Raw genomic sequence first — 26,794 nt, 5'->3', positions numbered from 1 at the left:
TCCCTCCAAGTGTCCCGACCTCCCACAGCGAACAAGGAGTCCCATTCCGCCTGCTCCGCTTGAGCTATACCGAGGAACTCTGGGCTCCGTCCTTGCTGATCCTCTAAAGCCTCAAGGTTATTGAAATCTCCTCCTACAATCCAAGCATCCATCTCTGGCAATAAGTTTGTCAAAGAGCTCTAGAAAGCGGCTCTCCGTCTAAGGTCGGTCGGGGCATAGATATTGAGGATGCCGATGCGGGATCTCAATATTCAAGCCCACCCAAAGCACTCGTCCTGGGATCAAGGTGCCAAAACCACACACATGTTGAACTAGAGAAGCGTCGATGGAGGTACAGACACCCCCGCTCCTCCCCTGCTCGCCAATCGAAGGTTCCCAGTAGGTGTGGGAGCGTCCTGTGAGGACCTTCCCACACTTACTGGTCTGAGAAGCCGAAAGCTTGTGTTCTTGCAATAGGAGCACATCTACCCTTCCCACCAAAGCTGGCTGTAGCTCCTGTCTGAGCACCATCTTCCTGGGGCCGCGGGTTCCTGATGAGTGGAACCCGTTGACGTTCCAAGAGATAATGCGTATACTCATGAAGAGGAGAGATGGGCCACAAACAGCTGTCTGCTTGCGGTCAATGTCGAGGTGGTCGGAGGATGTTCAGTGTGCAGACGAAGGCGCTTCTGTGAAGGTTTCGAAGGAGAGGCCGGATCATCGGACCCATCCTCTAAAACCTTCAGCAGAGGGGAAAGGCCCTTCGTCCCATGGTGGTAAGCTCTCTCTAACCAACTCGAAGCCTCCGCCAAGGAAATACTGTAGAAGCCCGCTACCGCTGAGGTCCTCCAAGGGCGGAGCCCTTCCGCGTAGATCCACTCTAGAGGCGGTCGAATGATGACCAAAAGGCGGAATCGTTTGGCGCTGTGGCGCCATCTCAGATGAACGTCACCCTCCTTCCACTGTTGCTGAAGAAGCTCCGCTGCTCTGCTACCGATCCAGTCCTGTACCTGCTCCTGGGACTGATCACGAATCGTCTCCCAAACATTTTCATTCGTCCATTGCTCATTCCCGTCACTGGTGATAGTGAAGGAATAGCTAGGACCATCATGGGGGGCAAGGACGGACACCTTACCCTCCGTCCCCTTTCGGAGGAAGAAGATGCTGATGTCTAGGCATGCAAGGAAGGAGCCAATACCAACTGCATCCAAGTAATCCCAAGGTCCTGCTCGGTAAAACTCCAAAGGTAGAGCTCTAGGAGTTGCCCTTGGGTGGGGGGACGAAGATGAGGAGTCAGAACCAGAAAGAGGGGTGCTGGCTGTTGAAAGAGTTGGAGTGGTGCTGGCCGTCTGTGGGGGGGTTCCTGCGGGATCATGCTCGAGGGAGAGGGGGGGGCTGAAACCAAAGGTGCCGGGGGGGGTCCCGTAGGGGGGGGAGGTAGGGGAACCGAGGAGGAGGGGGGAGGAGGGGTGGGGGGGGTGGGGTGAAGGATGAGGGGGAGGCTGGCTGACCTTCTCCTTCCCTTTCTCCTTCCCCTTACCGGGCTGCTGCTGCTGACTGGTGACCACATGGGTCTCTTGCTGGAGAGGGGGGGGCTTTTTTGTTACTGTTTTGTTTCCTTTCCATTTCCTTTTGACCTCAGTCCAGCCTTCCCCTTCGGGAGGGGGTGTCGATGCCTGGCGGGGGGGATCGTGAGTTGCCTAGATGGGGGCCATCTGAGGTTCTGTCCTCGTGAAGCGAGGGCAAGAGCGCGCCTGGTGCTCGAAGCCGTGGCATCTCATACACTGATTTGGGCGACCAATGACCATAATGCGCTGCGTCACCACACCTATGTCCGTCTCAATCTCGAACTCCGAGGGGATACTCTGCGGATCTAGGATTGCCACTTTCACACGTTGCACCCCTTGGGTTGCCGCCGCATCAACGAAGGTGTCCTGCATGAGCCAGCCAAAGTGCGCCCCCAAGTACTTGATGATCGGGCGAAGCTCTGTTGCGAGGCCTGGGAAGATGAGGGAAACTAGATGGCGGGGAATGCGGAAGCGGGCATCAAAGTCCTCTACACTGAAACCCCTATACCATGGGACCAGGTTTCCGTGAAACCCGAGCTAAAGGTCCAAACATTGCCCACCCCTATCGAGCTCCTGCGAGCCTCCCCCTCCCCTCCCGCAACTCTACCTCCCCTTAGCTCCTCCTCGTCTCGACCACCCCCACCCCCTGCCTCTCCGCCCTCACCCCCCCTCACCCGCCGCCTCACCTCGCCGCTGCCGCCGCGCCCCCCTCGCCCGCTCTCCCCCCCCCCCCTCGTCCCCTTCCGCCCTCACTCCTCGCCCCTCGCCTCTCCGCCTCACCCCTCGCCTCTCCGCTCCCTCACCCCCTCGCACCTCCGCCTCACCCCCGCTTCACACCGCCCCCCCCTCGCTACGCCCACCCCCCCCTCGCTGCTCCGTCTCACCCCCCTCGCCCCCCCGCTCCACCCTCCCCGCCGCCCACTCCGCTCCTCCCCCGCCCCCCCGCTTCGCCCACCCGCCCCTCGCCACACCGCCCCCGTCCCCTCCCGCCCCTCCGCCCTTCCGCTCCACCCCCGCCCTTTCCACCCCGCCCTTCCGTCCCCGCCCCCCCCGCCCTTTCGCTCCACCCCGTCCCTTCCGCCCCGCCCTTCCACCCCGCCCCCCTCCCGCCCCGCTCCGCCTCTCCCCCGCTCCCGCTCCCGCCTCCTCGCCTCACCTGCTCTCCGTCCTCACTCCTCCATCCCGCGCCACCTCCGCCTCCCGGCCTCCCGTCCCGCTTCCTCCGCCCTCCGCCCTCCATCCTTCCCGCTTTTCGCCTCCGCACCCGTCTACTTCACACCCAGGCTCCACCCTCCCGCATCTATCCCCCCCTTTTCTGGGTGGCAGCCTCTTCTTCATCGGAAGCCTCGCAGTTTGTCTTGGCGGTATGGCGGCTTCCTGCCCGGAACCGGAGGCCCAGTCGGACCCTCCCTCTCCAGATGCCTACCGCGTCATCCTGACAGAGCAACAATCATCTCGGGTTCAGGAGGTTGCCAACGACTTTGCCCTTACCTCTGTTTATGGCAGAGTCATTGGACATTTCCCCTCCAGATCAGCCATCAGGGACTGGCTCCAGTCCACTCTCATGCTAGAGGACGGCCATATTGAGGAGGTGGCCCTTATGGGAAGGGGCATCTTCTGGCTCAAACTCTCCAATGCGAAAGCTGCGAGCAACCTGATTGCTGGCTCCCCCACGTCGGTGGATGGAAAGATTATCATGATAGTCCCGTGGTACCGTGGATTCAGCGCAGCGGATTTTGATGTTCGGTTCCGTATACCTCGCCATCCAGTGACGCTAGTTTTTCCAGGTCTTGCTGCTGAGCTGCGGCCGATTGTCAGGGACCTGGGCTCCCACTTTGGCTGGGTTATGCACGACACTTTCGCCGATGCGGTGACTACGGTAGGAGCCCCCCGAGTCCGTGTGGCTGTGGCGGATCCTGCGACTCTCCCTGCAGTGATCGAGATCGTGACAGAAGCTGGCAGCATCACCTAGAGCATGGTAGTCACCGGACAGCCAGGCCAGTGCCTGAGGTGTCACGGCTTTGGACACCTGGCGGCTGTTTGTCCACGATTCGCCAGCTCTTCTCGGCCTCCCCCGCCCCCGTCCTCTCCGCCCCCTCCCCCCCCCTTCGGGCAGCCACGTCAGGAGGAGCAGAGGCAGCCGGAGTCCGGTCCAGAGTTAGCTGGCGGTTGGACTGAGGTTAGAAGGAAAAGAGGAAAGAACAAGAAGATTTCTGATAAAGGCAAGGAGGCAGAGGTTACCCAACCTGTAGCAGCACCTCAGAGACCTGACAGGCAGCCGCCCCAGGGACCTGGGAGAGCTTCTTCTTCGACGGTAGCCCGCCCTTCACAGCCTCAGGTCCCCCTCTCTTCCGTTCCCCAGCCTCTTTCCACTCAGTCCCAGCCCCTCCCCCAGCTGCACCCCACTTCTCCCAACCCGCAGCTTCAGCCCCCGCCTCTTCCTCCTCAGTCTCCTCCTCCTCCTCCTTCTCAGCCCCAGTTCCAGATGCATCCCCATCTCCCCCCCCCCTGCCTCTCTCAGCTCTCCTGCAGAGTTAGCTGCACCGACGGCTCCTCAGCCGAGGGCAGCCCCCGCTCCCCCTCCTCCTCCTCCGCTAGTCGCCTCCGAGGAGTCTGAGTCGCCTATCCCCCAGCCTCCTCCCCCTCCCCCTCCACTGGCAGGACACCCTGAGTCTACACCACCACTGGAGCAGGCTTCTCTGTCCGCTAGCCCCTCAGTGGCAGACTCTGATGGGCCTCAGCTTCAGGAGAGAGAGCTTCCTGGTGACTTTTACAGATCTGGCCCCTGGGACTACTTGGATGTGGCCGACCTCGGGACCTTCCCTGCTTGCCTCGACATCAGTATCTTCCTGCTCCGCAAAGGGGCGGATGGGAAGATAGCCGCCTTGGCCCCTAGGGATAGCCCTAGCTTTGCTTTCACGTTCCTCAGCAACGGCACCGAGTCTTGGACAGACGACTCGGTCTGGGAGGCTCTCAGGGAGCAGACGCACGCTCAGGTCTGCTCCTGGATAGGCCCGTTCGGTGGGCAGCTTCTCGAGACTCAGTGGTCTGAGGGTGACGTGCGCCTGCGGTGGCGTTGCGCCGCCAAACGCTTCAGAGTGATTATGATCCTCAGGCCCCCCCTGTCATGGCCCCTCCCCCAGGATGTCAGAGCCTGGACTCCTCAGAAACTCCGAGCCTTCTACGGGATGACTACTTCAGAGATCTCGAGCTGGCTCGAGAAAGCTTTCGCTCATGGCACCAAAGGCCTCTCGCCTTTGCTGAAGGTGTTGAAGAACGGGCAAGACGACCCCGCCTCCCCCTCCAAACCTTCTCATAAGCGTCAGCGCCTCCACTCCGAAATGTCAGCTTCTTCTTCGACTTCGACCGCGAGCAGACAGTTGTTCGCAGCCTCCCTGTCCTCACCATGAGCCTACACCTCGTATCCTGGAATGTGAACGGGTTTCACTCTTTTGGCACCCGTGGTCCTAGGAAGCTCATTTTGAGACAGGAACTTCAGCCAGCAGTGATTGGTTGTTTCGATGTACTTCTGCTCCAGGAGCACAAGCTTTCTGCGGCTCACTCCCGTAGATGCGGGAAGATTCTCCCTGGGCGCTCTCACACTTATTGGGAGCCCTCGATCAACGCACTGGGGAGGAGTGGTGGTGTCTGTACTTCCGTGTGCGAGCAGCTAGCCCAGGGAGTTTTCGGTCATGGCACGTTGATCCCAGACCGTGCCCTTTGGGTAGGCCTGGAACTGGAGGGTTCCAGAATAGGAATCCTCAACATTTATGCTCCCACAGACCTCCGTTGCAGAGCCACCTTCTGGAGGACACTTACAAGGATTCTCCCAGACATGGATTCTTGGATTGTTAGAGGTGACTTCAACAATCTGGAGACCTTGGAGGAGGACCAGCAGGGCAGAGGACCGGAGTTTATAGGTATGTCTCAGGCAGAGCAGTCCGCTTGGGACTCATTTATCTTTGCGATAGGAGGTAGGGACAGTTGGAGAGACCCGTCCTTCCGGCGTTGGCACGGGAGCTTGGACTTCTCGTGGGGCTTCCGCAGGGAAGGAGGCAGACTCCTGGAGAGGCTGGATAGATTTTATGTTAGTGATTGGGCCATCAGCAGAGGCGGTCAGGCGGATATAGTTCGAGGGACGACACTTTCCGGCCATGCGCCTGTGCTCTTATCATTAGACTCGGCAGTTCAGGCCCTTCCCCCCTGTTCATGCCGGATTCCCGACTCCATTTTCTCGAGGGTGGACGTGCGCAGCAGTATATGCAGTCTATGGGACAGAGATTGGGGCGAGTGCGTGGATCTGGTTGATTCGGTGGCGCAGGCTTTGCAGGAGTCCAGCCAGATTTGTCAGCTCGCAGCCCTACAGGTTCGACAGGAGTGGTGGGGCAGAGAGAGAGCTCTTCGGAGGGACCTCGCCTCCATTTAGCGACTCCAGCAAAAAGTCGAGAAGTAGGATGGCTAGGTGTGATCCACTGTGCTGAGCCCACTCCGCCGCCTCTGAGAAGGTGAAGACATTATCCAGGATACTGCGATCCTAGACAAAGCCTGTTTGAGTGTCATGAATGAGGTCTGGAAGTAGAGGCCAAACTCTGGCGCTGATCATCTTGACAAGGATTTTGTAGGCAGTGGTAAGGAGGGTGATCGGGCGCCACTGACGGATCTCCTGTCTATCTCCTCCCTTCGGGATGAGGCAAATCAGTCCCGAGGAGAGGCTCTCTGGCATATAACTGCTGCTGAAAATCCTCTGAAGAGCTGCTAGGAGGGGCTGATGGGTCTGATCCCAGAAGGAGGCGAAGAATGCCCGGGATAGCCCATCCTCGGCCGGGCATTTCTGCCCGTCGATGGCCATCAAGGCCTCCAACATCTCATCCGTGGTGAACGGTGCCAACAACGTCGCCTGCATGCTGGGCTGGACCAGGGATGGAGTGTGCCTCCACACCTCCTCACGGGAGCGTCGAGTGCGAGGGGCAAGCGGCTCCTGCTGGAAAAGGGTCCTGTAGAAGTCGGTAGCCAATCCCAAGACCTCACCCGGATCCGTAACGATGTGCCCCTCCGCTGTCCTGAGACTCCGAGCTGATCACCTGCTGCTCTCTGGCCATGCGTCCTGAAGAACTCCCTGCACATCCCGTCACCCTTCCGAGCCCAGAAGGAGAGAGAGGCGTGATAGGAAAACTCTGAATGGCGCTGGAGGGTCTCCTCAAGAAGGGCTCTGGCTCGAAGGGCCTGGATCCGAAGCTCCTCCGAGCCCGGGGCTGAGTGGACTGGTCCTTTCTGGAGGGGACTCTGGAGCGACTAGGTTTCCCAGCAGGATGGATTCAGGGTATTTCAGCGTTGTACAGGACAGCTTCTAGCAGGGTCATCATTGGCGGCAGGATGGGTGAGCGTTTTAGTCTGGAGAGATCAGTGCGTCAGGGCTGCCCCCTTGCTCCTTACCTGTTTCTCTTCTTCGCTGAGGCTATGACATACTACCTTCGGGCGAGGTCTACTGGGATCAGGGGTGTTCGCCTTCCACTCCGGGAGGACACGGAGCTTCTGGACTCGGAGTACGCGGATGACACAGCCCTGTATGTCCAGGACGATGAGATGATGTTGGAGAGGGTGAGGATGGCCCTGGAGGTCTTCTGTTCGGCTGCTGGTGCAAAAATCAACTGGAACAAATCAGTTGGTTTTCTCACAGACCCCGGGGCGTGCTCTCAGTGGGGGAGGTTTTTGGGTTTCAGGTGGATCCCGCGAGGACAGACAGCTAGATATCTTGGTTTTCAGGTCGGCCTGGATATCACACCAGCTCAGCAGTTTCTCCCGGTGCTAGATTCCATCCGACGGAAGCTGGCTTTCTGGAGCACTGCTAAGCTCTCCCTTGCAGGTCGTGCCCTGGTAGTGAACCAGGTCCTCCTAGCCACGGCTTGGTATGTGGCTTCCTGTTGGTGTTTCTCGAGATCCAGCGTGGCACAGCTTAGGAGGTTGGTTCGGAACTTCCTTTGGTCCGGGGAGGATGGCCTGAGAGATACCAGAGCCAGGGTTGCTTGGCAGACAGTCATTCTTCCGCAGGCTGAGGGTGGCCTGGGGGTCATCGATCCAGAGCTTCAGAGTCAGGCCCTGTTAGGCAAGCTAGTCATCCGCGGTTTGACCCCGGGGGGGCAGACGTGGAAGATGCTACTTCAGCAGGGGGTCGGTTCTTGTGTCCCGCGCCGAGGTGGAGAGTGGCTTCCGTCCCTCAGGTGGATCTTCACTTCTGTCCCACTCACTCAGCCCCGCTCCCCACTCGTTCGTAGCCTCCTCATGGTTTGGAGGCGGCTCCGCCTCAGTCTCATTCAGTCCCCTCCTAGCTGTCAGGAGGAGATCGATCGCCAGCCGCTTATCTGGAATGATCAGGTCAGAGATGCCGAGGGCCTTCAGTTGGGGGAGAGATCACACATCAGGTGGGATGGCTGGATGCGGAGGCCAGCCCGGTCCCTTCGAGTTTGGAGGGACACGTACAGACATTTGGAGACGGCTGATCTCACAGACGCAGCTGGAGGTGCCCGTGGAGCCCAGGCGAGACGTACGGAGATCGACGGCGCGATCCCAGCTGATTGGTTGGTTCCACCTGAGCTTCAGATCCTCATGCCTGGTGATGACCGTTGGCTGGGACAGTTCACCCCCCGTGGCATCCCATTGGTGGTCGCAGGACGGATGGACGACTCCTCTGTTTCCTTCTTCGCGGTTATGGGGGATGGACGACTCAGGAGAGAGGATGCGCTCATCGACCCCCTACTCCCATGGCAGAGGGTTCGGGTCGTAGGCCTCATGGGGAAGGTTTGGCAGACCGATCCTAGCATAGAGCAGGATCAGCTGCAGCTTTGGCGACTCTGGCTCTGGGAGGGGCGGGCCTTGTCAGAGCTTGATTGGGACCCAGGAGAGTGGAGATGGCCAGAGATTGTGACAGGTCAGGGGCCGACCTCTTTCTTTGCCTACAGCACGACATTGGGCAGGCGAGTTCTTGGGAGGATGCAGAGCCGCCCTCCCACCCAGCGGCCCAGCTGGTATGCACAGGGTATTTCCAGGTTCTTTTTGCAGGCCTTCTGGAAGGCCTTGTGGGAGAGCTGGCGGCCGCGGAAGATCTCCTACTTCCTGTGGCTTCTTGCCCACAAAGGTCTTCCAGTGGGGAGCTGGTTGCGGCAGATAGGCTAGGACGGATGTTGTCAGATCTGTCATGAGGATGAGGAGTCACCAAAACACTGCCTGTGGAGTTGCACTCGCACCCAGGAAGTGTGGAGGTGGACTTTCGGGATTCTTACTCGCGCAGCACCGGAGCTAGGATTGATCACTTGGGGCGCGTTCTGTTGGTGCAGCACCGCATCTGGTTTTCATCACTTATTCGAGGCATGTCAGCAGGACCCCACATTCCTTATCACACAGGGGACGTGGGGGCCGCTCGAGAGTATCCCGCAGCACCTAGTAGAGGCTGACACAGGAGCTCAGGAGAGGCAGCCAGTCTGGGAGATTATTAGCAGCATCGCAGGATGGCACATTTGGACCTCGCGCTGCGCGCAGATCCTCGGTGGCACCTCCTTATCGACTGCCCAGATCATGACTGATATTTGGAGCGAGATTATTCATACCCTCAGAGGCCAGTGGGACAGATACAGGGGGACTCCCGGGCCGGTCGGGAGAAGCGGAGACGCTTCCTCCGGGTTTGGGACACACAGGGCCTCTTCTTCGAGCAGACTTCGCAGGGCCTTCAGTGGCGCTACTCACCACCTCTCTGGCTGTTCATTCACACTCGCCTTATCCCTCCGTGAGAGAGAGCTTTACTTTTTTGTTACCTTTTTGGGCTGCGTCCGATTTGTGAACGCAGCCCGTCAGCTACAATGCTGACCTCTTGTATCTTGTTCTCGAAGTAATATAATTAGCACTGTTTTTTCGGCAAAAAAATACCATGGGACCATAAGGATGATCTTCCCACCCACAGAGGTAGGGGACCGTCTGACCATATCGCTCGCAGCCTATGCTGAGGAGAGCTTGAGCCAGAAGATACCATGTCCCATGAGTGTGACCTCCTCAATGTGGCTGTCCTCAAGGTAAAGGGTGGACTGCAACCAGTCCCTGATGTCTGCTCGTGAAGGGGCGTAGCCAATGAGACTCCCATAAACGGACGTCTGGGAAAAGTCAGTGGCGGCCTGCTTCACCAAGGAGACCTGATGCTCTGTAAGTGTTATGCGGTAGGCTGAAGGAGGAGGGGGGTCCATCTGGGCCACCGGTTCCGGACTTACGGCCGCCATACCGCACCGACAAACTGCGAAAGCTCCAAAAGGCAGGGGAAAGGAAGTGGCAGAGGCGAGGGAGGGAGGAATGGGGCAGAGGCGGGGGAGGAAAGAGGCACGGATGGAGATGTACGAGGAAGCGGGGGGAGGAGAGGCGGTAGAGTGGGGAGAGAATGGCGAGGGAGGGGAGGAAAGGAGGAGGGAGGGGGGGGTGGCAGCGCGGCGCAGGACGGGGAAGGGGAGGGAGGAGAGGCGAGGGTGTGGCAGCGCGGCACGAGGGAGGGTGGGGAAGCAAGGAGGAGAGGAGGGAGGGGACCGGGGGGGGTGGCAGCATGGCGCAAAGGTGGGGAAGGGGGAGGAAAGGGGTTGGGGGGGTGGTAGCGCAACGCGAGGGGGGGAGGCGAGGAAGGATGGAGGGGCGGAGAAGGAAGGAGAGGGGGGGCGGATGGCGGGCGGCGGAGGAGGAGAGGGGGACGGAGGGAGGCGCGGCGGCTACGAGTAGAGAGGCGGCGGAGAGGGAGGAGGGGAAGGGGGGAGGGGGCCGCGCAGCGCGAGGGGGGTAGACGGGAGCGGGGGGGTGGGAGCATTCGCAGGAGCCAACAACTGTTGTATGCTTCATGCTGCCCAGGACCTTCAGCTTCCTATCTGGACCTTCTTCTACAACGCGAACAAGACCATCAGCACGTCCTGTTCATGTCGTCCCCTGTTGGGTGCGAGTCAGAGTTGTTGAGCCAGTTCCACCTCAGGAGGCTTCTCACGGCACCACGGACCCTCCCTTACAAGCAGGAGATATCTTGTCCTAGTTCCTTGTGCGGATGCTCCTGTCCTCTCAGATGCTCCTGTGAAGGAGATTCCATCTTTGGAGCAACTCATTGCCGAATCCCAGGCCCGTAATCCATGCTAGAGACATTTATTTGGCCGAGGCCCATTAGGAGCCCCTTTTCTCGTTTGCTTCACCTTCTTTACCTCCTGACAGAGGCTAGGGGGTTATAGCTTCTACTCCTTCATCCGCAGGGATCCTCTGCACACCTGCGCCAGTTGTAGTTCGGGCAGTTCTGGCAGACCCTCTGCACACGTGTGCCAGTTGTAGTTTGGGCAGTTTGGCAGACATGGGAGAGTTAGAGTTAGAGGAGTAGTTTGTACCCTCTACTCTTGGGGATCACCTTGTTCAGATCACCATGGATAGAGCTTCCCCTTCTGCAGGTGTGGGAGTGCTTTTCCAAGTTGACTTCCCTCCTCTTGATAGGAGGAATCTTTTCAAGGAGAGGGATATCTCCGCTACCAAGACGAGTATGATTTTTTAGCCGACCTCTTCCTCTCGTCGATCTTGTCCTCAATGCCACACAGTAGTTGAGTCAGTTCAGCATTGCCTTTGGGAGTGTAAACAGGCGAGGACGATCTGGAAGGGTGTTGCCAAGATTCTTTGCATATTTCATAAAATACCCTTCTTCATGACCTAGGGATCAGTGGCATGGTTATATCTTACTGGCTCTCAGGTGTTTTTTGAGGGACATGACTCAGACTCATCTTTCATTACACGATGACACTTTGTGGAGTCATGCTCTCTCCAGGATGTTCCTCTCACTCCTTTCAGAGCTGCTCATGCCTCGGTAGACGTAACTTAGGAGATTCTGGCTAGCATTGCAGCTTGGTATATTTGGAGGGCGAAGTACGGAGGCAATGGAGGGTTCACAAGTTCACCCTTCCCAGTCTATGGCGAGTATATGGACTGATACTATACACACGCTGATGGCCGTCTGGGCGAGCATTCAGGCATCCTCCAGAGTAGCTACAGCCAGGAGAGATACTTTTTTCAGAGTTTGGAGAGGATCTCCGTTCTTCTCTGAGTCTGCTTCAGGGTTGAGGTGGCATTTTCAGCCTCCACCTTGGATTTTTGTTAGCTCTTTTTGAGCTGTTTTTTCTCTCATGCATGACATGATGTACTCTTGCATTTGAGCTTGCTCTTGTGGCTTTCATTCATACTTAATGAAGTAATCTTTTTGCCAAAAAAAAAAAACTCAATGATCATGCTCTGAGTGGACTTTGACTAAGCCTTTTGTGTTGAAAGAGGGCAGTGCTGCCTTGTGAGCCCCTTTATCGGGACATTAGTGCTGCTTAGGTTTTTAGTAATAGGTGTTATTATGCCCTAGATTGCGGGTAGGCACTTTCACAAAGCCATATTGATCCCTAGAAATAAAGGGGGAAATATATTATTTGGACTTTGGTCAAAGTGTATTGACTTCGGTCAAAGAGTATCAACTTCGGTCAAATTGAGTTGACTTCTATCAATTACAAAAGTTTCTATCTTTTTTATTGTTTTGGCTGAGTTGCATGGTGGGGATGCCTAGGCCCCACAGAGGACTAGGATCAGTCGAGAGAACTCGAATACATGCATCGACTAACCTTTAATGGTTGAAATGTGCTTTATGGTGTTTAATTTGTGGCAGATTCTTGAAGAGTGCAAAAATCTCCATGTTTTAAGGGGAAAGGACATGCAAAAGTAGAAGTCCAACTTCCAAAAGAGCCACATGCTCAAAAGTGGCTATTTCTAGCTGGGAGTCTGGGATAGTAAAAAATAGTAGGCAGCTTGCTTCTACTTGCTAGGAGGGTGATTGAGTTCTGTCGTATTGCGATTTGCTCATCAACATCTAGCAATAAGATAGAATCCTCACGAAAATCCAAAGTGGTAGCTGATGTGTGACCATCCTCGCGTCAAAGTCACCAACAAGGACTTTCCTGCAGCTCAAGAAATCCATGATGTTCAGGTATAGGGATGCGTATGGCAAAGTCTCAGCCTGTGTAGGTTTCTAGCGAAGTGTAAGGTCTCCGAGGGGAAGTAGCATACTTTGATGAAGAGGTCTTGTTGAGAGGGGCATCAGATTCGAATCAAGAGAAATCTAAGGGAGATCGTATGATTTGTATTGTACTACCACTCCTCCCTATCCTTGCACTCCACCTATATCCCGATTCTCGTCCTGGTATGCTGCCTTCCATGTGTATGCACTGACTATAGGCAAAGAGCGCTTGGGGCTCTAACGGGTCTCTATATAAAAAACTCTATAGCATTCTGTGTAAGACTGCGAGAAATTTCCTGGATCTGACCATAAGGTACCATTATAGTTCCAAACAGTGCGGGTTGGGGTCTCGATGCTTTGAATCTCATAGACCCCATCCCCCTCTATGTAGGGGAGCCACCAATTGCCTGTCACAGGCCTATCAGAAGCTGCCCATGTCAAACCGTTGCCCACTTCCTTGCTTGCGAGCAATGTCCTGTTGTAGAAGGGTGCACCTCTCCCCTACCTGAAGAGGTGTGAGGTCCTCATCCAAGTAGATTTGGGGATGATCCCGTAGAACTGATTGCCTCCGTAGTGTTGCAAGGCGAGCTTGAGTGTCCCTAAATCAGATGATAAGAGGATGCTCTCAGGTAGGGTCCTGCCCTATGTGCCAGGCATCCTGGATCCCATGCTTCGGGACCCCCAGGTTGGAAGCAATGAAGCTGGTCACATCATTGATGGGAGTGGCGGAGGTGCGGGTAATCCCCCAGACTTTGATGTTGAGAGTCTTAATGGCTCTTTGCTCTACTACTCCAGGAGGATGGCTGATATGGTGGCCTTCACAAGCTCCTATTTCACCCATTTGAAAGTCTCTACAATAGCTTGCTGCATGGTGGCTAAAAGCCAAAAGAAGAGAGTGATCTTTCTATTTCTGAGGGATTTCCAGAGCCTCCTCCAAAAGTTTTTATGCACCTCTGCAAAAATATGAAAACTATCCCAATGAGCAGCTCTGGAGGGCCTCCAACCTCTACTGTAATCTGAAATCTCCTGGCATTTCTGACTGTGTAACGAAAGAAGGGGATGCTCTCTCTCGGTGCCCTTCATCAATCCATTCCCACTCCCCTGGGTTCCACTGCAAGAACCTGATGGGGCGGGCTGCCAGATGCTCAAAAACGAAATTCTTTTCTGTGCCAAGAGCCTCCAGATCAGTTCGTTTTTGCTGCATGCCTTACCAGAGGCCCAAATTTGTATCACACTTCTTCTAAAGAAGCCTTCCAAGCAGGGCGCCTATCAAAATCGCACTTTTCCAGACAGTTTGGAGCTTGCAGGCAACTCGATTTGCTTTCATGGGGGAGGATTTGCCGAGTTGCACATGCCAGAGGCTTTCTAGGGCTATTCTATCACATTGCCTTGCTGATTTTTGACTTCGAGGGTACTCTGTGGGCTGTTGGTGGGATCACAATGTTGGCATGCATCATGTTTGCATTACCTGCCATCATATCATAGAAAAGGCATACCAGTCCAGCCCGGAATGCAAATTTGAATGCCTGGAATGATGGGTGGTGGAATGAATATGCCTCAGATGCAGGGAATGGGACTTGGAATGGTCAACCTAGCCATGGGGAGTGGCAGTAATGCACAGAGCATGGAACAGGCAATGGCACCTCCATTTTTGCAGCCACTTGTATATGACAATGTTGCACCCAAGGGCAAATTGAAAGACTTCAAAGAAAGTGGGGCTGTAGTAAAGTTTGGAACTTTCAATGGAATTGACTGGACTATTTTGCCCCTCTCGGGAGACCTCTCTACTTCCACGATTAGTTGTGTGGAAGGACTGAGAGGACCCCTCATCGTGCTTGGATCCTTCATCGTGCTGGGATTCCTCATGGTGCTGAGATCCCTGGGATCCCCCATGAGAGTCGGATGGTGGGGACTCGCGTTGCTTGGACTCCTGATGATGAGAACCGCCTTCAGATCCTTGGTGATCATTGCCCTCTTGGCCACTGGTGCTTGCAGTGTGTTCGGAGGCCATGGCGTTGTGAGGAGGACAATGGGTAGTGTTTAAACGGCGTCCAGTGGGTCTAGCACTTTGTTTAACTCGTGCCATAGAAATGAGGGATTTTGTAGAGAAGGGGGAAGGGCAGATTTGGAGATGGGGAGAGAATAGCAAAAGGAGGGGAGGAGAAGAGAGGAGAAGGGGAAGGAGAAAGGAAGAGAGAGAAGGCTGAGGGGATAGAGAGAGGGAGAGAGAGAGAGTGTGAGCGTAGGCAGTAGGTAGCAAGAAGGAGCGTAGATAGGATTAGATGTCACATCAAAAAGTGCCTTACAATCCTTTTGGGTTGACTTATATAGTCCCCCACAGTTCCCACATTTCCTTTACTATTCTCCCATCTATTACCCCCTTAAAATCCTTCTTTTTCCCACCTTCATTACAGCCATCCCTTCCCAAAGAATTTTGCCCTCAAAATTTCCAAGAGGGTGCCCTGGATGAGAAGGATACAACAGAAACTGATCAGCTTTGTAGGAGATAGGGGTAGTCCTGCACAATGCTCTCAGGTTGCCAAGAATTCTCATCTTCCGTTAAACCTTTCCATTTGATGAGGTATTCTGTGTAGGCTTTGTTCCTGAGTACACGATCTCTGAAGCCCTTGATTTGCTCCGGCACATAGATTATGTGGCCCTCTTCATCCATAGGAGGCAGCTCAGGAAGAACCTGGACATGCTGTCCGACATGTGGTTTCAGCAAGGATACATGGAAAACATTATGGATCTTAGAGGTACTGGGTAGTTCCAACTGATATGCTACCTGCCCAACTTTGCGGATGATTTTGTAGGGGCCATAATACCTGTGGGCAAGCTTTGTGTTGGTATTACCTTTCAGCGAGGAATATCGATTCTTATGGAGACGTAAATGCACATAATCCCCTTCTTCAAAAGATAAGTACCTCCTTTGTTCATCCGCATACTTCTTCTGCTTGGCTTGGGCATCCTGCATATTCCTCTTAGCCAACTGCAGAAGGGCATTCATACTCTCCAAATCATTCCTTGCTTGCTGATTTTTCACAGCCAAGTCTGCAACCTTGGAAGGCATTCCCACTTTGCATCCATACATAGCCTCAAATGGACTCATGCCAATAGAGAGGTGTTTGGTGCTGTTGTAGCAAAATTCAGCCAATGCTAACCATTTGTCCCAAGACTTCTGCGTGTCATGACAGTAATGCCTTAGATACTCCTCCACCCACTTGTTCACCCTCTCTGATTGACCATCCGTCTGTGGATGATAAGCAGTACTAGGCGCAAGGGAAGTACCAACTGCAGTGAATAACTCCTGCCAAAAGTGACCCATAAATTTAGCATCCCTGTCACTGACAATCTCCTGAGGAAAACCATGGTGCTTGAACACATACTCAATGAATTGCCAGGCAACCTGTGAAGCGGAGTACCGAGTTTTAGTCGGTATGAAATGGGCCTGCTTAGTCATCCTGTCAACCACCACAAATATGCTATCCCAACCCTTATCTGTAGAAGGCAAGCCTGTAATGAAGTCCATGGCAATGTGAGTCCATTTGCCTTCAGGAATGGGTAGCGGTTGCAGAAGGCCTGCGGGTAACCGGCTGTCCACTTTATTTTGTTGGCAGGGCAAACATTCACTGACAAACTTAACCACATCTCGCCACAAACCATCCCAAATAAAGCTCTCCTTGACTTTTTCATATGTTTTTGTGATACCCGTATGCCCTGACATAGGGGATGAGTGCATTTCCTGTAATACCATCAACCTGTACTTGGAGTCTGGCACAAGATAAATTCTGTCCCTGCACCATAACAGTCCGTTGCGGAGCTGAAATCGAACATGTCCTTGGCTGGACGGACTCTGTAACTCCATAAAAATAGGAGCTGCATCAGAATTTTGCATGTATTCCTCCTGAATCCCAATTATCCACTCTTGATGAAGCGTGGAAATGGCAGACAGTTTGCATGACCACATCCTGGACAAGGCATCAGCAACCACATTCTCTTTCCCCTTTCTATATTCAATGTCAAAATCATAGGACTGAACTGCAGCCAGCCATCTCTTCTGCTTCATGGATAAATTAGGCTGCGTTAAGAAGTACTTGAGTGTCCTGTGATCCGTTTTGACCTTAATCTTGCTACCGTACAGGTAGTGGTGCCATTTTGCAAAAGCATGCAAGATTGCTAGCATCTCTTGATCATAAACATGATAATTCATTTCTCTGGCATTAAACTTCCTGCTCTCAAAAGCAATCACACCATGCTCTTGTTTTAGGACAGCCCCTAAACCTTTGCCACTGGCATCCGTCTCAATAATGAAAGACCGTGAGAAATCAGGGCACACCAATACAGGTGCATTGCTAAGGGCATTCTTGAGGTTATCAAAGCTGAGTTGTGCTGCTTCTGACCATTGGAAGGCATCCTTTTTCAACAAATCAGTGAGAGGGGCAGCCCTTTTGGCGAAGTGCCTAATGAATCTCCTGTAAAAAGAAGCAAGACCCAAGAAACCTCTGAGCTGCGTGGTATTTTGTGGCTGCGGCCACTCCTTAATGCATTTCACCTTAGCTGGGTCTACCCTGATTCCGTGCCTGCTTACAACATGACCAAGATATTCAACCTCCTCTGCCATAAATGTGCACTTGCTGGCCTTGGCATAAAGCTGATGCATTCTCAAGATTTCTAGCACTTGTCGGACATGGTCAATGTGTTCCTGTGCATCCTTACTATAAATGAGAATGTCATCGAAAAATACCAGCACACATTTGAAAAGAAGGTGGTGTAAGATCTTGTTCATGAGTGCCTGGAAGGTGGCTGGTGCATTAGTCAAACCAAAAGGCATCACCTTGAACTCATATAATCCTCTTTCTGTACGAAAGGCAGTCTTATGCTCATCACCCTCTTTCATCCTGATCTGATGGTAACCTGACCTCAAATCAATCTTCGTGAAATACTGAGCACCCTTGAGTTCATCCAGCAGGTCATCAATCCTGGGAATAGGAAACCTGTTCTTAATGGTGGTCTTATTCAATTCTCTGTAATCAATGCACATACGAAAAGAGCCATCCTTCTTTTTCACCAGGAGTACTGGAGATGCAAATGGCGAGGTGCTATGAGCAATGAAGTTTTTCTCAAGCAAATCTCGCACCTGTGTTGCCACTTCTTCCCGTTCAACCTTAGAGAGTCGGTACGGGGCCTTGTTTATTGGTTTACTACCATGTTCCAGGACTATGGCATGATCAACATCTCTTTTTGGGGGCAACTGAGATGGCATATCAGCAAACACATCCCCAAATTCTAAGAGCAATTTCTGCATTTCACAATTATCCACATGGGGAATACCACCCTCCTGAGGTACAGAGACATTCAATGCATAAATGGCACTTTCGTTCTTGAGTTCCCTAGCTAGCTGCCTTGCTGAAATGACCTGCAATTTCTGATTCACAATGCCCTGCAATGTAACAGTTCTACCTTTGTGGCAAAACTCAAGAGATAAAGCATTCAAATCTATACTGATTGTCCCCAGGGATTTCAGCCAATCACAACCCAGGACAGCATCTATGGGTCCCATATCCAATGCCAAAAGATCACCTGCAAACTCATAATGATCAGAAAACTTGATCCTGGCATCCTGGCAACAATGTCTGCTGATCATGTGCTGTCCATTCGCGATCTCCACTTTCAGACCATGGTCTATCTCTGTAGCAACTAATCCCAATCTTTTCAATGTTCTACAATTAATGAAACTGTGAGTGCTACCACTGTCTACCAATACATGGACAGATCTGCCATTAATCATTCCCTTCAACCTGATTGTGTCAGCACTTTTGGCACCCATCAAGGCATGTAGTGAGATGGTATACAGTGTAGGCTGGACATCCCAATAAATCTGTTCATCATCCACAGGAACACTACCATTAGCATCACCTCTGACAGGAGAAGGCATTGTAGGTTGATGCTCCAACACAGAGAGTGTTGGCTTATGGCCTTTCCTGCTACATGTAGGCTGAATATCAATCTCATGCATCACATGAGTGGTTTGCTCAATAGCCCCACCCGGATCAAAAGGAAAAGCAGTCCCCTTTGTGGCATCTGTGTCAGGAGACTCATCTACATCATGAACTCCTGTCAATTCCTCATGAGAGACATCATGGGGGTCTCCTACATCAGCCACTTCATCATCATCAGATAATTCAATTATCATGCTGAGTTTGGCTGAGCTGACATTCTTCATTTTGCACACATCTCGGTGCTCAGGTGTCCATTTCTCTCCACACCTAAAGCATAAATTTGCCTTCTTCCTACTGTCCATTATGGCTCTGGAATGTTGTTTAACTTCTGATTTGCCAAAACCAGCGCTGGGTTTGACACCTGTCTTTGCATCCATGGGCCTGTATGGCTTTGCATATGGCATCTTACTTCCTGAAACCGTTGGATATCGTGGGAAGGAAGCAGCTGCTGGTTTCTTATCAATCCAATCAGCAGAATTTGTCTTCCTGTCAGCATCATAAGCAGTACCATAGAAGCTATGTGACACATGCTTGTACTTGCCAGCATATTTTGGCTCAAACACCTCAGCAAGCTGGGCTGCTCGCTCAATGGTTAGAGGATTGTGAGCTCTCACATCAGCAGCTAGAGAGGGATCTAAGCCTTGTATAAAACGCAGCAACTTCCCTTTCTCAGAAATATCCTGTACAAACAAAGAAAGTCTCCAAAAACGCTGCAAGTACTCCTGGACCGTACCTGTTTGTGACAGTGCATAGAATTCAGCAAGGTACTGTTCAAGGATCAGGGCCGAGACGAAGGTCGTGACCATAAGCTCCTTGAACTGTTTCCAGGTGGTAGGCTTCTGAGGTGACTCTCGCATGTAACGCCACCATGTATGCGCATAATCCTGTAAATGCATGCCAGCAAAAATGATTCTCTCCTCGTCATTCTTAGGGTAGAAGCGGAAATAATCTTCAAGCTTCGTGAGCCACTCCTCCAACTCATTGGGAGTACGAGTGTCACCCTTAAACTTATGCACAGAGATTTTATCTTTCACATCTTTGGCTGCGTTATTCCTATAGTGATTACCAGCATACTCACGCTTGAAGCTCACATACTGTGAAAAGGACATCTCATTACGAACATCCTCAGGCAAAGCCCTATATGAACGTAAGGCATCTGAAAGCACATCATCCATGTTTGCATGCTGCCCACTTCCAGCATCATGCTGGTTAGGAGAGCCACTCCCCTGATGCATAAAGTGCGTCTGACTGAAAGCATTACCTCCCTGATACGCAGGCTGAGTCTGACTGAATGTATTAACAGGAGGTGTCATTGAAGCATGCAATCCCTGCTGAGTCTGCCTGCCATAAACATCTCGGTGGGTGGGTGGCATAGAAAAAGGTTGAGAAGAGGACTGGCCCCTCTCCCAACTGCCCTGAAACCCAACACCCAATCCAGGCATGCTCGCCGTTGGCAAAAATGTGCCAATGGGCCGGCCCAAAATGGACGGCTCAGCCAATGAAATATGCGAGCCAAATGGAGGCCTGAAATCAATAAGAGAAGTGCTCGGCGGCACGGGCAAGGCATCACCAAAATCAACATAATCCCCATGCTGGGGTGCATGCATAGAACCAACATCATAAGTGCGACGGCCATCAGCCATAAATCCCCTGTGTGGGTCAGGAAAATCACCCTGGCTATCCGACTGATCCCCGTGCTAGGGCGCGGGCTGCTTACCCTTATCGTGCATACTGATGGCGGTAGTGATCTGTTGCCCAAGGTTCTTACCCATCTGGGTGATAGCTGTATCGTGCATAGCCATAGCAGTGGTGAGCTGCTGCCCCAACTGCTGACCCATCTGCTGAAAAGCCCCCTGAAGCATCGAGGCCAATGCATCTAGAAACTGTGTGTCGGTAGGCATAGCAGAAACTGGCTGTGAAGGAGATGCACCCTCTGGGACCGGCATCTGCTCCTGCTGAGCAACATCGTCACCGTGCTGAGATGACTCATCTGACCGGGGTGCACGTTTGGGTGCCATGAGTGACACGAGGAAAATGTGCCAAGTGTCGAAGGCTCGATGTAGAGGCTCGCGAGGTGTCAGTAAAGAGGCTCAATTGCAGTCGTTGAAGAGGGTCGAAGAAAGCTCGATGAAGAGGCTGGGAAGGGGGCTCAAAATGAGCCACGAAGGTGGCTTAGAAAGGCCCAGAATAGGGCTGTAGGAGTACCCTAAAAGAGGTTTTTTTTTTTTTTTTTTTTTTTTTTTTGGTGTGTGTGTGTAGCTTAGGACAACTAAGACACCTAGGGTAGTCTCAACTAAACCAAACTGACTAAACCCAACCTTATCCAATCACTAACCTAACTAGACCTAAACTAACCTAACCAACCAAACCTAAACCTAACCCTATCTGAACTAACCCTAGTTAAAGTCTAGGACCTTGTAGACTAAGGTTTGCAGGGCGGCAGAGGTGGCGCGCGACTGGCGGAGCAGAAAGCGACGGGGAGGACCGTGGGCGCGCGACTGGCGGAGCAGAAAGCGACGGGGAGGAGACGAGGTTCGGAGGCGGTGCGGCGTAGGAGACTACAGGGTGTAGATGCCACGAACAAAGATGGGCTCCGGCGACTCACGAACGGCGACGGGAGGCGCAGGGCTCCGACGAATCACGGAACGGGTAGCTTGAGGCTGTGGTGATGGGCAGCTCGAGGCCATCGGTGGCAGCCGTGTGGAGCTTCAGATTAAAATGGTCGGAGGGCTCTCGTGCGCTTGGGCTGTGGTCTCGTGGATGCCCTCGTGGGTTGCTGTGGAGCGCTGGTACTGTTTGCTTGCTCGAAAGGGGATTTGCAAGTGAAGGGGAAACGAAGGTGCCAGAGAGCGGTGCTCTGATACCAATGTAGAGAAGGGGGAAGGGCAGATTTGGAGATGGGGAGAGAATAGCAAAAGGAGGGGAGGAGAAGAGAGGAGAAGGGGAAGGAGAAAGGAAGAGAGAGAAGGCTGAGGGGATAGAGAGAGGGAGAGAGAGAGAGTGTGAGCGTAGGCAGTAGGTAGCAAGAAGGAGCGTAGATAGGATTAGATGTCACATCAAAAAGTGCCTTACAATCCTTTTGGGTTGACTTATATAGTCCCCCACAGTTCCCACATTTCCTTTACTATTCTCCCATCTATTACCCCCTTAAAATCCTTCTTTTTCCCACCTTCATTACAGATTTTAGGGTTTTGAAGTGCTTTATATATGCAAGATAGGCTGAAGGCCTTGACCTTTGTGAGTTTGATGCAGTATATGTTGGTGGAATTTCACCGAGTCATCAAAGATTAGAAAGGTAGCCACATTTCTCAAAGGCAATCCACTTCAATGGTGGACCAACTTACTTCTGCAGGGTAGAGCTTCTGCCACATGGGTGGAGTTCAAGCAAGTATTTTCAGCTTCTTGGCTCACCACCACCTTTGAGGTGGATATTATGGCATCCTGGCACAAGCTAGATGCAGCAAATTGCAAGAACCTGGAAGAGTACAATAAGAAATTATGGGAAGTATTGCTGCCCGTGAGTTCTTGCAGGCGTGTGGAGCTGTCAGAACAGATTGAGAAGTATTGTTGTGGGCTGCCAAAGGAAATACGGGACTACTGCACTAAAACAAGAGTTTCTAACATGTTTTAGCTTATTGAAAATGCCACTACAGCATATGCCCTCTTGCAAGGGGGGACTTCGGGCTTCAAGGGCAGCAACCAGGAAGCCCCCCAAAAGTTTAGGAAGTTTGGACAGCCCTCCAAGGCATGATTTGTTGCAGGACAAAGGCAAGTGCCACCTCGGCAAAAGATGACACAAGAAAGAAAACAAGTGTTACCTATGCAAGGAAGAGCGCCATAGAGCATTTGAATGTCCAAACAGAAAGAGGAAGTACCCTTCAGGGGAGCAGGGTGAGCAAACAGAGGATCAGAAGGGTAAGAGGCCAATGCCCACGGCTGGCCTTATGCCAAATGTGATGGAGACAAGCAGAATGTGATGCCAAGGAGCTATGCAGAGCATGGGAAAAGATCTATGATTAGATGGCCTTGTTTTTCTTTGACCCAAGGGTCCATGCCATTTTTCGTTTCTCAAGAGCTGGCTAGAAAATTGGGCATTAAAGCAGAAGAGATGGGGCCACTTTGTGATGTAGATATGGCTTGTCCTGGGCACAGTGAGGCAATCACTTTGATAATTGGCAAGCTACACATGCACATTCAGAGTTATGTGGACACTGAAGAGGTTTATATTATGCCTTTGAATGGATGCGATGTTCTGTTGGGTAGACCTTGGCACTACAGAGTGGGGGCTCTTTTGGATGCGAGAAACAAAACATGACCTTGATTCATTGAGAGAAAACCATGCATTGGATGCAAAACTCAAAGGGAAGTCTATTCCGGTTGTATCGGTCTCGGCCATTTGTAATGTATTAACTTGCTCTTCCTTCTCTATTCAGCTCTCATAGTCTTTATCCTCACTTTCTCTCTCTTTTCCCCTTGATTGGAAGCCAATTCTACACCCCTAGGGGCCTAGAGAGAGGATAGGTGCAAGACAGAGCTTGCCCCTCTGCCATGGACAGCGGGTATGGATATTCTGACTTACTTTTGGAGTTCATTTGTCTTTTTGACGTTTATGATTGCTCTCTTTTGTTGGAAGCCCCCTCTTGGCCATATAGGCTGTGATTGGACACCCAGTTACAAAGGGTGTAACCAGATTGGAGCCAGAGGGGCAGTGTGTAGAATTGAGGTCATTTGCTCAGTGTGAGAGCAATATTGATGCATTGTCGCCCTAAGAGGCTGGTTAGTGGATTGTGGGATTGCCAGACCCCTAGAGGGACAGTTTGGATGCATTTCAAGCCTTGAGGCTGTTTGAGCATTTGTTTTGGACTTGTGCAATGCATTGCCACTGTTTGTTGGACACAGTTGTGAGAAATGCCTTAGCCTTGCCTGGCAGTTGGCAGTGGGGTGCTAGTGGGTGCACTAGAATTGGATGCATTTTGAAGCCAAGTACTGGCTTGTGCAGTGGAATGCTAGTGTAGCGGAGTGCAAGGGTGAGCCCTTGGTGTAAGAACATTATTTTCCACTGCCAAAGGAATTAAATAAATACTGAAAGGGACGCCAAGGTATTTGGGTCCAGTGTGGTGTCTCGTGTTTGGTTCCATTGAGTAGGGGCACTCTAGCCTCCCTTTAAGTGTTTAGAAGATTGTTTATCAGTGGCAATTAACTAATGGAAGTGACTGGAAATGATGCAATGTGGCTGTAAATGGTATGAACACTAAGTTAGATATAGTTTACTGCCCTTTAGTTTACTGAAAGATCTGTGCTGTTGCAATGTTGCCCTGAGAGGCTGGCATTGGCTTGTGGGACTGCCAAACCCTTTGGAGCAAGCTGGATGCCTTGTGGAATGCTTTGGACAGCTTTGCAGTGGACACAAATAGTGTAACATGCCTTAGCCTTGCCTTGGGAGATGGGTTCTAGTGTGTGCTGGGATTAGATGCAGTTTGAAGACAGAATTGGCTTTGACAGTGGATTTTCCAGTGAAGCAGAGTGCAAGGGAGTGAGCCCTTGTTGTAAAAGCACTTTTCCATTGTCAGAAGAATTTAATAAGTACCGAAAGGGGCGCCAAAGCATTTGGGGCCAATCTGCGTCTCTTGCATTCGGTTTCTGAGCAGGGGCACTGTAGCCTCCCTTTTAGTGTGTTTAAAATTGTTTTCCTAATGGAAGTGGCTGGAAATGCATTATGGCTGTGAATAGCGTGGATGTCAAGTTAGTTACCGTTTACTGCCCTTTAGCTTCCTAGAGGCCGGTTTCAGCATCCATTTATGCAAGGGCCTTTCTACTGAGTTTTTGTTAGGACTCCAGAGGTGAAGGGCTGACTGAGCGAGGAAAAACTCCTTACCCCATCATGCTAGCGGAGGTAGGGATGATACCTATGGAAGGGAAAGCACTATGTAAGCATATTCACTACCTTAACACAGTGGCTAAGATGGATGCAAATAGACTCCCACACACACAGCTGTGGATGCAACAAAAGACAATGACTGGTACAAAGATGGATTACTCGGCTGGAGTTTTTGGGGATAAATGCCATATATCTCCCTAATAAAGAGGGAGGAATAAGAGAATTGGTAACAAAGAAAATGTTTTGGATAAGCTGCATGAACCAAGAAAGAAAACAGAAATCAAGCTGACGCTGAAATATGGAAAAGAAGATTATCTTAAAGACGATGTCTCAGTCTTCAAGAGAATAATAATATGCAGAATGAGGACCATCTCACATGATCTAGAAGTTGAAAGCAGTAGTTGAAAAAAATGAAGGCTCCCCGTGAAGACAGAATATGCAAGATATACCCAGTAGGTGAAGTAGAGAGTGAAGAAGACACACTTAACCAATGTCGAGAGAAACATGGTATTGATGTCATTTCATTCAATACTAACAGCTAGGATCACGTTTGAAGGAGCTTGCGCCAACGCAAAATCTTGGACATGGCACACAAGCTAGCCAGACAATACTAGTCTCATAGACAGTCCTAGAACATCTTACAGCTATTCTTAGAGCTGTTATCAGCATTACTCGTGGATTATTGGATCTATCTCATAGTTCCTGTTGGCTTAGCATTTATGGAAGGCCCATGCTTGTGGCCTCAATGCGGTACATGAGATGTTGATAGCCATTCGGTATTTGGAAGCATTGCCAAGCTAATTCTAAGACACCCTAGGATTGACAAGGATTTGGAGATACTCAACGAATTTGAGTTGGAATGTTGATTTTTCTTTGCCTCATGCTCCCCTTCTGTGAGTGTGTGTTTGTGTGTGACATAAAACCTCGATACAAAGAGCTTTATTGGGGGAGAGCCAACCATGCCTCCTAAAACTCATGCCCAAGAAAGCCTACAAGGATGTCACTTGTTAACACGGTATCTAATCTAAGAGTGGAGAAGGGTGGATGGAGGAAAGAGATTGCTTATGTACAGCATATAAAACAAGAAATGCTTCTTGTATCAGGATCTTTCCCATGTTAGGGAACCATTCAAGCAACTGTCAAATGGGCATGCCTATTTGTGTTGGAGTATAGAGGATAGTTCGGTTGGATTTCTAGAGTTCCTACGTAGATGTCTTAAATTTCATTTTTCCTGGACTCAATAGTGCGCTTAAAGCTAGGTAGAAAAATCTCACATTGTAGAGCAATTTGAGGCTTATATTTTCACATGTGTGTGTGTGTGTGCACGTGTGCGCATGGAGAGAGAGAGAGAGAGAGAGAGAGAGAGAGAGGCAAATGGCAAGTTGGTGCTTGTTCAAACATTAGTTGGGATACTATGTTTACCCATTGCCATGTAATTTAGTTTTGCATTTCAGAGAGATTTGTGGTCCTAAGAACTCCTAAGATTACTTGGTTTCCTTTTTCAGGCTAGTATTCAACTCACAGGCGAGGTTTCAGAAATTGAAAGAAGAGATGTTCCAAACAATGTGTTGCCACTGCCAAAGGGTCTATGGAGTGAGATGAGACTTATGGAAGACGGCGGTTTTTTTTTGGGGGCAGGCTGGCTTATAAATGTTGATACTGCTGTTGCTTCAAATTGTGAGTTCTTGGGCAATGGAAAAGTCAAGGTAAATTTTTTTTGCCTAATGCCATATATTAAGAGAAAGGAAGAAAGATATATCAACATCCTCAAGAGGCCTCATAGGCCTCTGAGTACCAGAGAATTGAGAAAATGCACAAGGAATCACTTGGGAGTACATAGAGTATCTCCAAAATTATTATTAGCTAGCTATAATAATTTTGGAGTGCATGGAGCATCTTCGAAATTATTGTAAGCTAGCTATAAGGACAACACTTTTGAGTTACCAGAGAGTTGAGGAAATGCACAACGAATCTCTTTGGGAGTGCATAGAGCATCTCTGAAGGTATTATAAGCTAACTATTGAAGGAAAGAGGGAGAGAGCAAGAGAGTGCTGAGCGTAAGTTTACAATAGATGAAGTGAGGAATACAAAAGCAGGGGAAAGGTTTTGTCTAAGTGACAAAACCTTATCCTTCACTAACCGTAGTTAGTGAACTAACTGTGGTTAGGGGGAAAAACCTCTAAATAGGAAAAAGTGCCCCTAACCTACTTATTACATTACATTGGTCACTGCTAGAATATAATAATAATTCTAACACCCCCCTGCAGTGCCAATGTCATGTACAAGGAAATGATCAATCACCAAAAGGAGATAAGTTCAGGGCACTGCGAAA

General features: G+C 51.4%; 2 protein-coding genes across 4 annotated transcripts in view; one reads left to right on the top strand and one right to left on the bottom strand.

The window, feature by feature from the left end:
• Positions 1-26,794, top strand: part of LOC147888234 (glycerol kinase) — a 77,364-nt gene that overhangs the window by 31,190 nt on the left and 19,380 nt on the right. For 2 of the 3 annotated variants that reach the window (XM_087393673.1, XM_087393672.1), the window contains exon 3: positions 25,968-26,168. The exons of the other annotated variant lie outside the window; for it this stretch is intronic. In XM_087393673.1, coding sequence (XP_087249799.1) covers positions 25,968-26,168 — 201 coding nt within the window. The remainder of the gene's footprint in view (positions 1-25,967; positions 26,169-26,794) is intronic. 3 annotated transcript variants of the gene reach the window in all.
• Positions 10,770-20,270, bottom strand: LOC147888236 (uncharacterized). The gene is made up of 2 exons (XM_087393985.1): positions 18,631-20,270; positions 10,770-10,819 (listed from the first exon to the last, which is right to left on the bottom strand). The coding sequence occupies exons 1-2, from the start codon at positions 20,225-20,227 to the stop codon at positions 10,770-10,772; spliced, it is 1,647 nt and encodes a 548-aa protein (XP_087250111.1). The 5' UTR covers positions 20,228-20,270.

Source organism: Dipteris shenzhenensis, chromosome 22 (assembly GCF_047967505.1).
Source record: "Dipteris shenzhenensis isolate YYH24624 ecotype China chromosome 22, Dip_SZ_1.0, whole genome shotgun sequence".
NCBI classification, from domain to species: domain Eukaryota; kingdom Viridiplantae; phylum Streptophyta; class Polypodiopsida; order Gleicheniales; family Dipteridaceae; genus Dipteris; species Dipteris shenzhenensis.
This window is presented reverse-complemented; position numbering and strand designations above follow the sequence as displayed.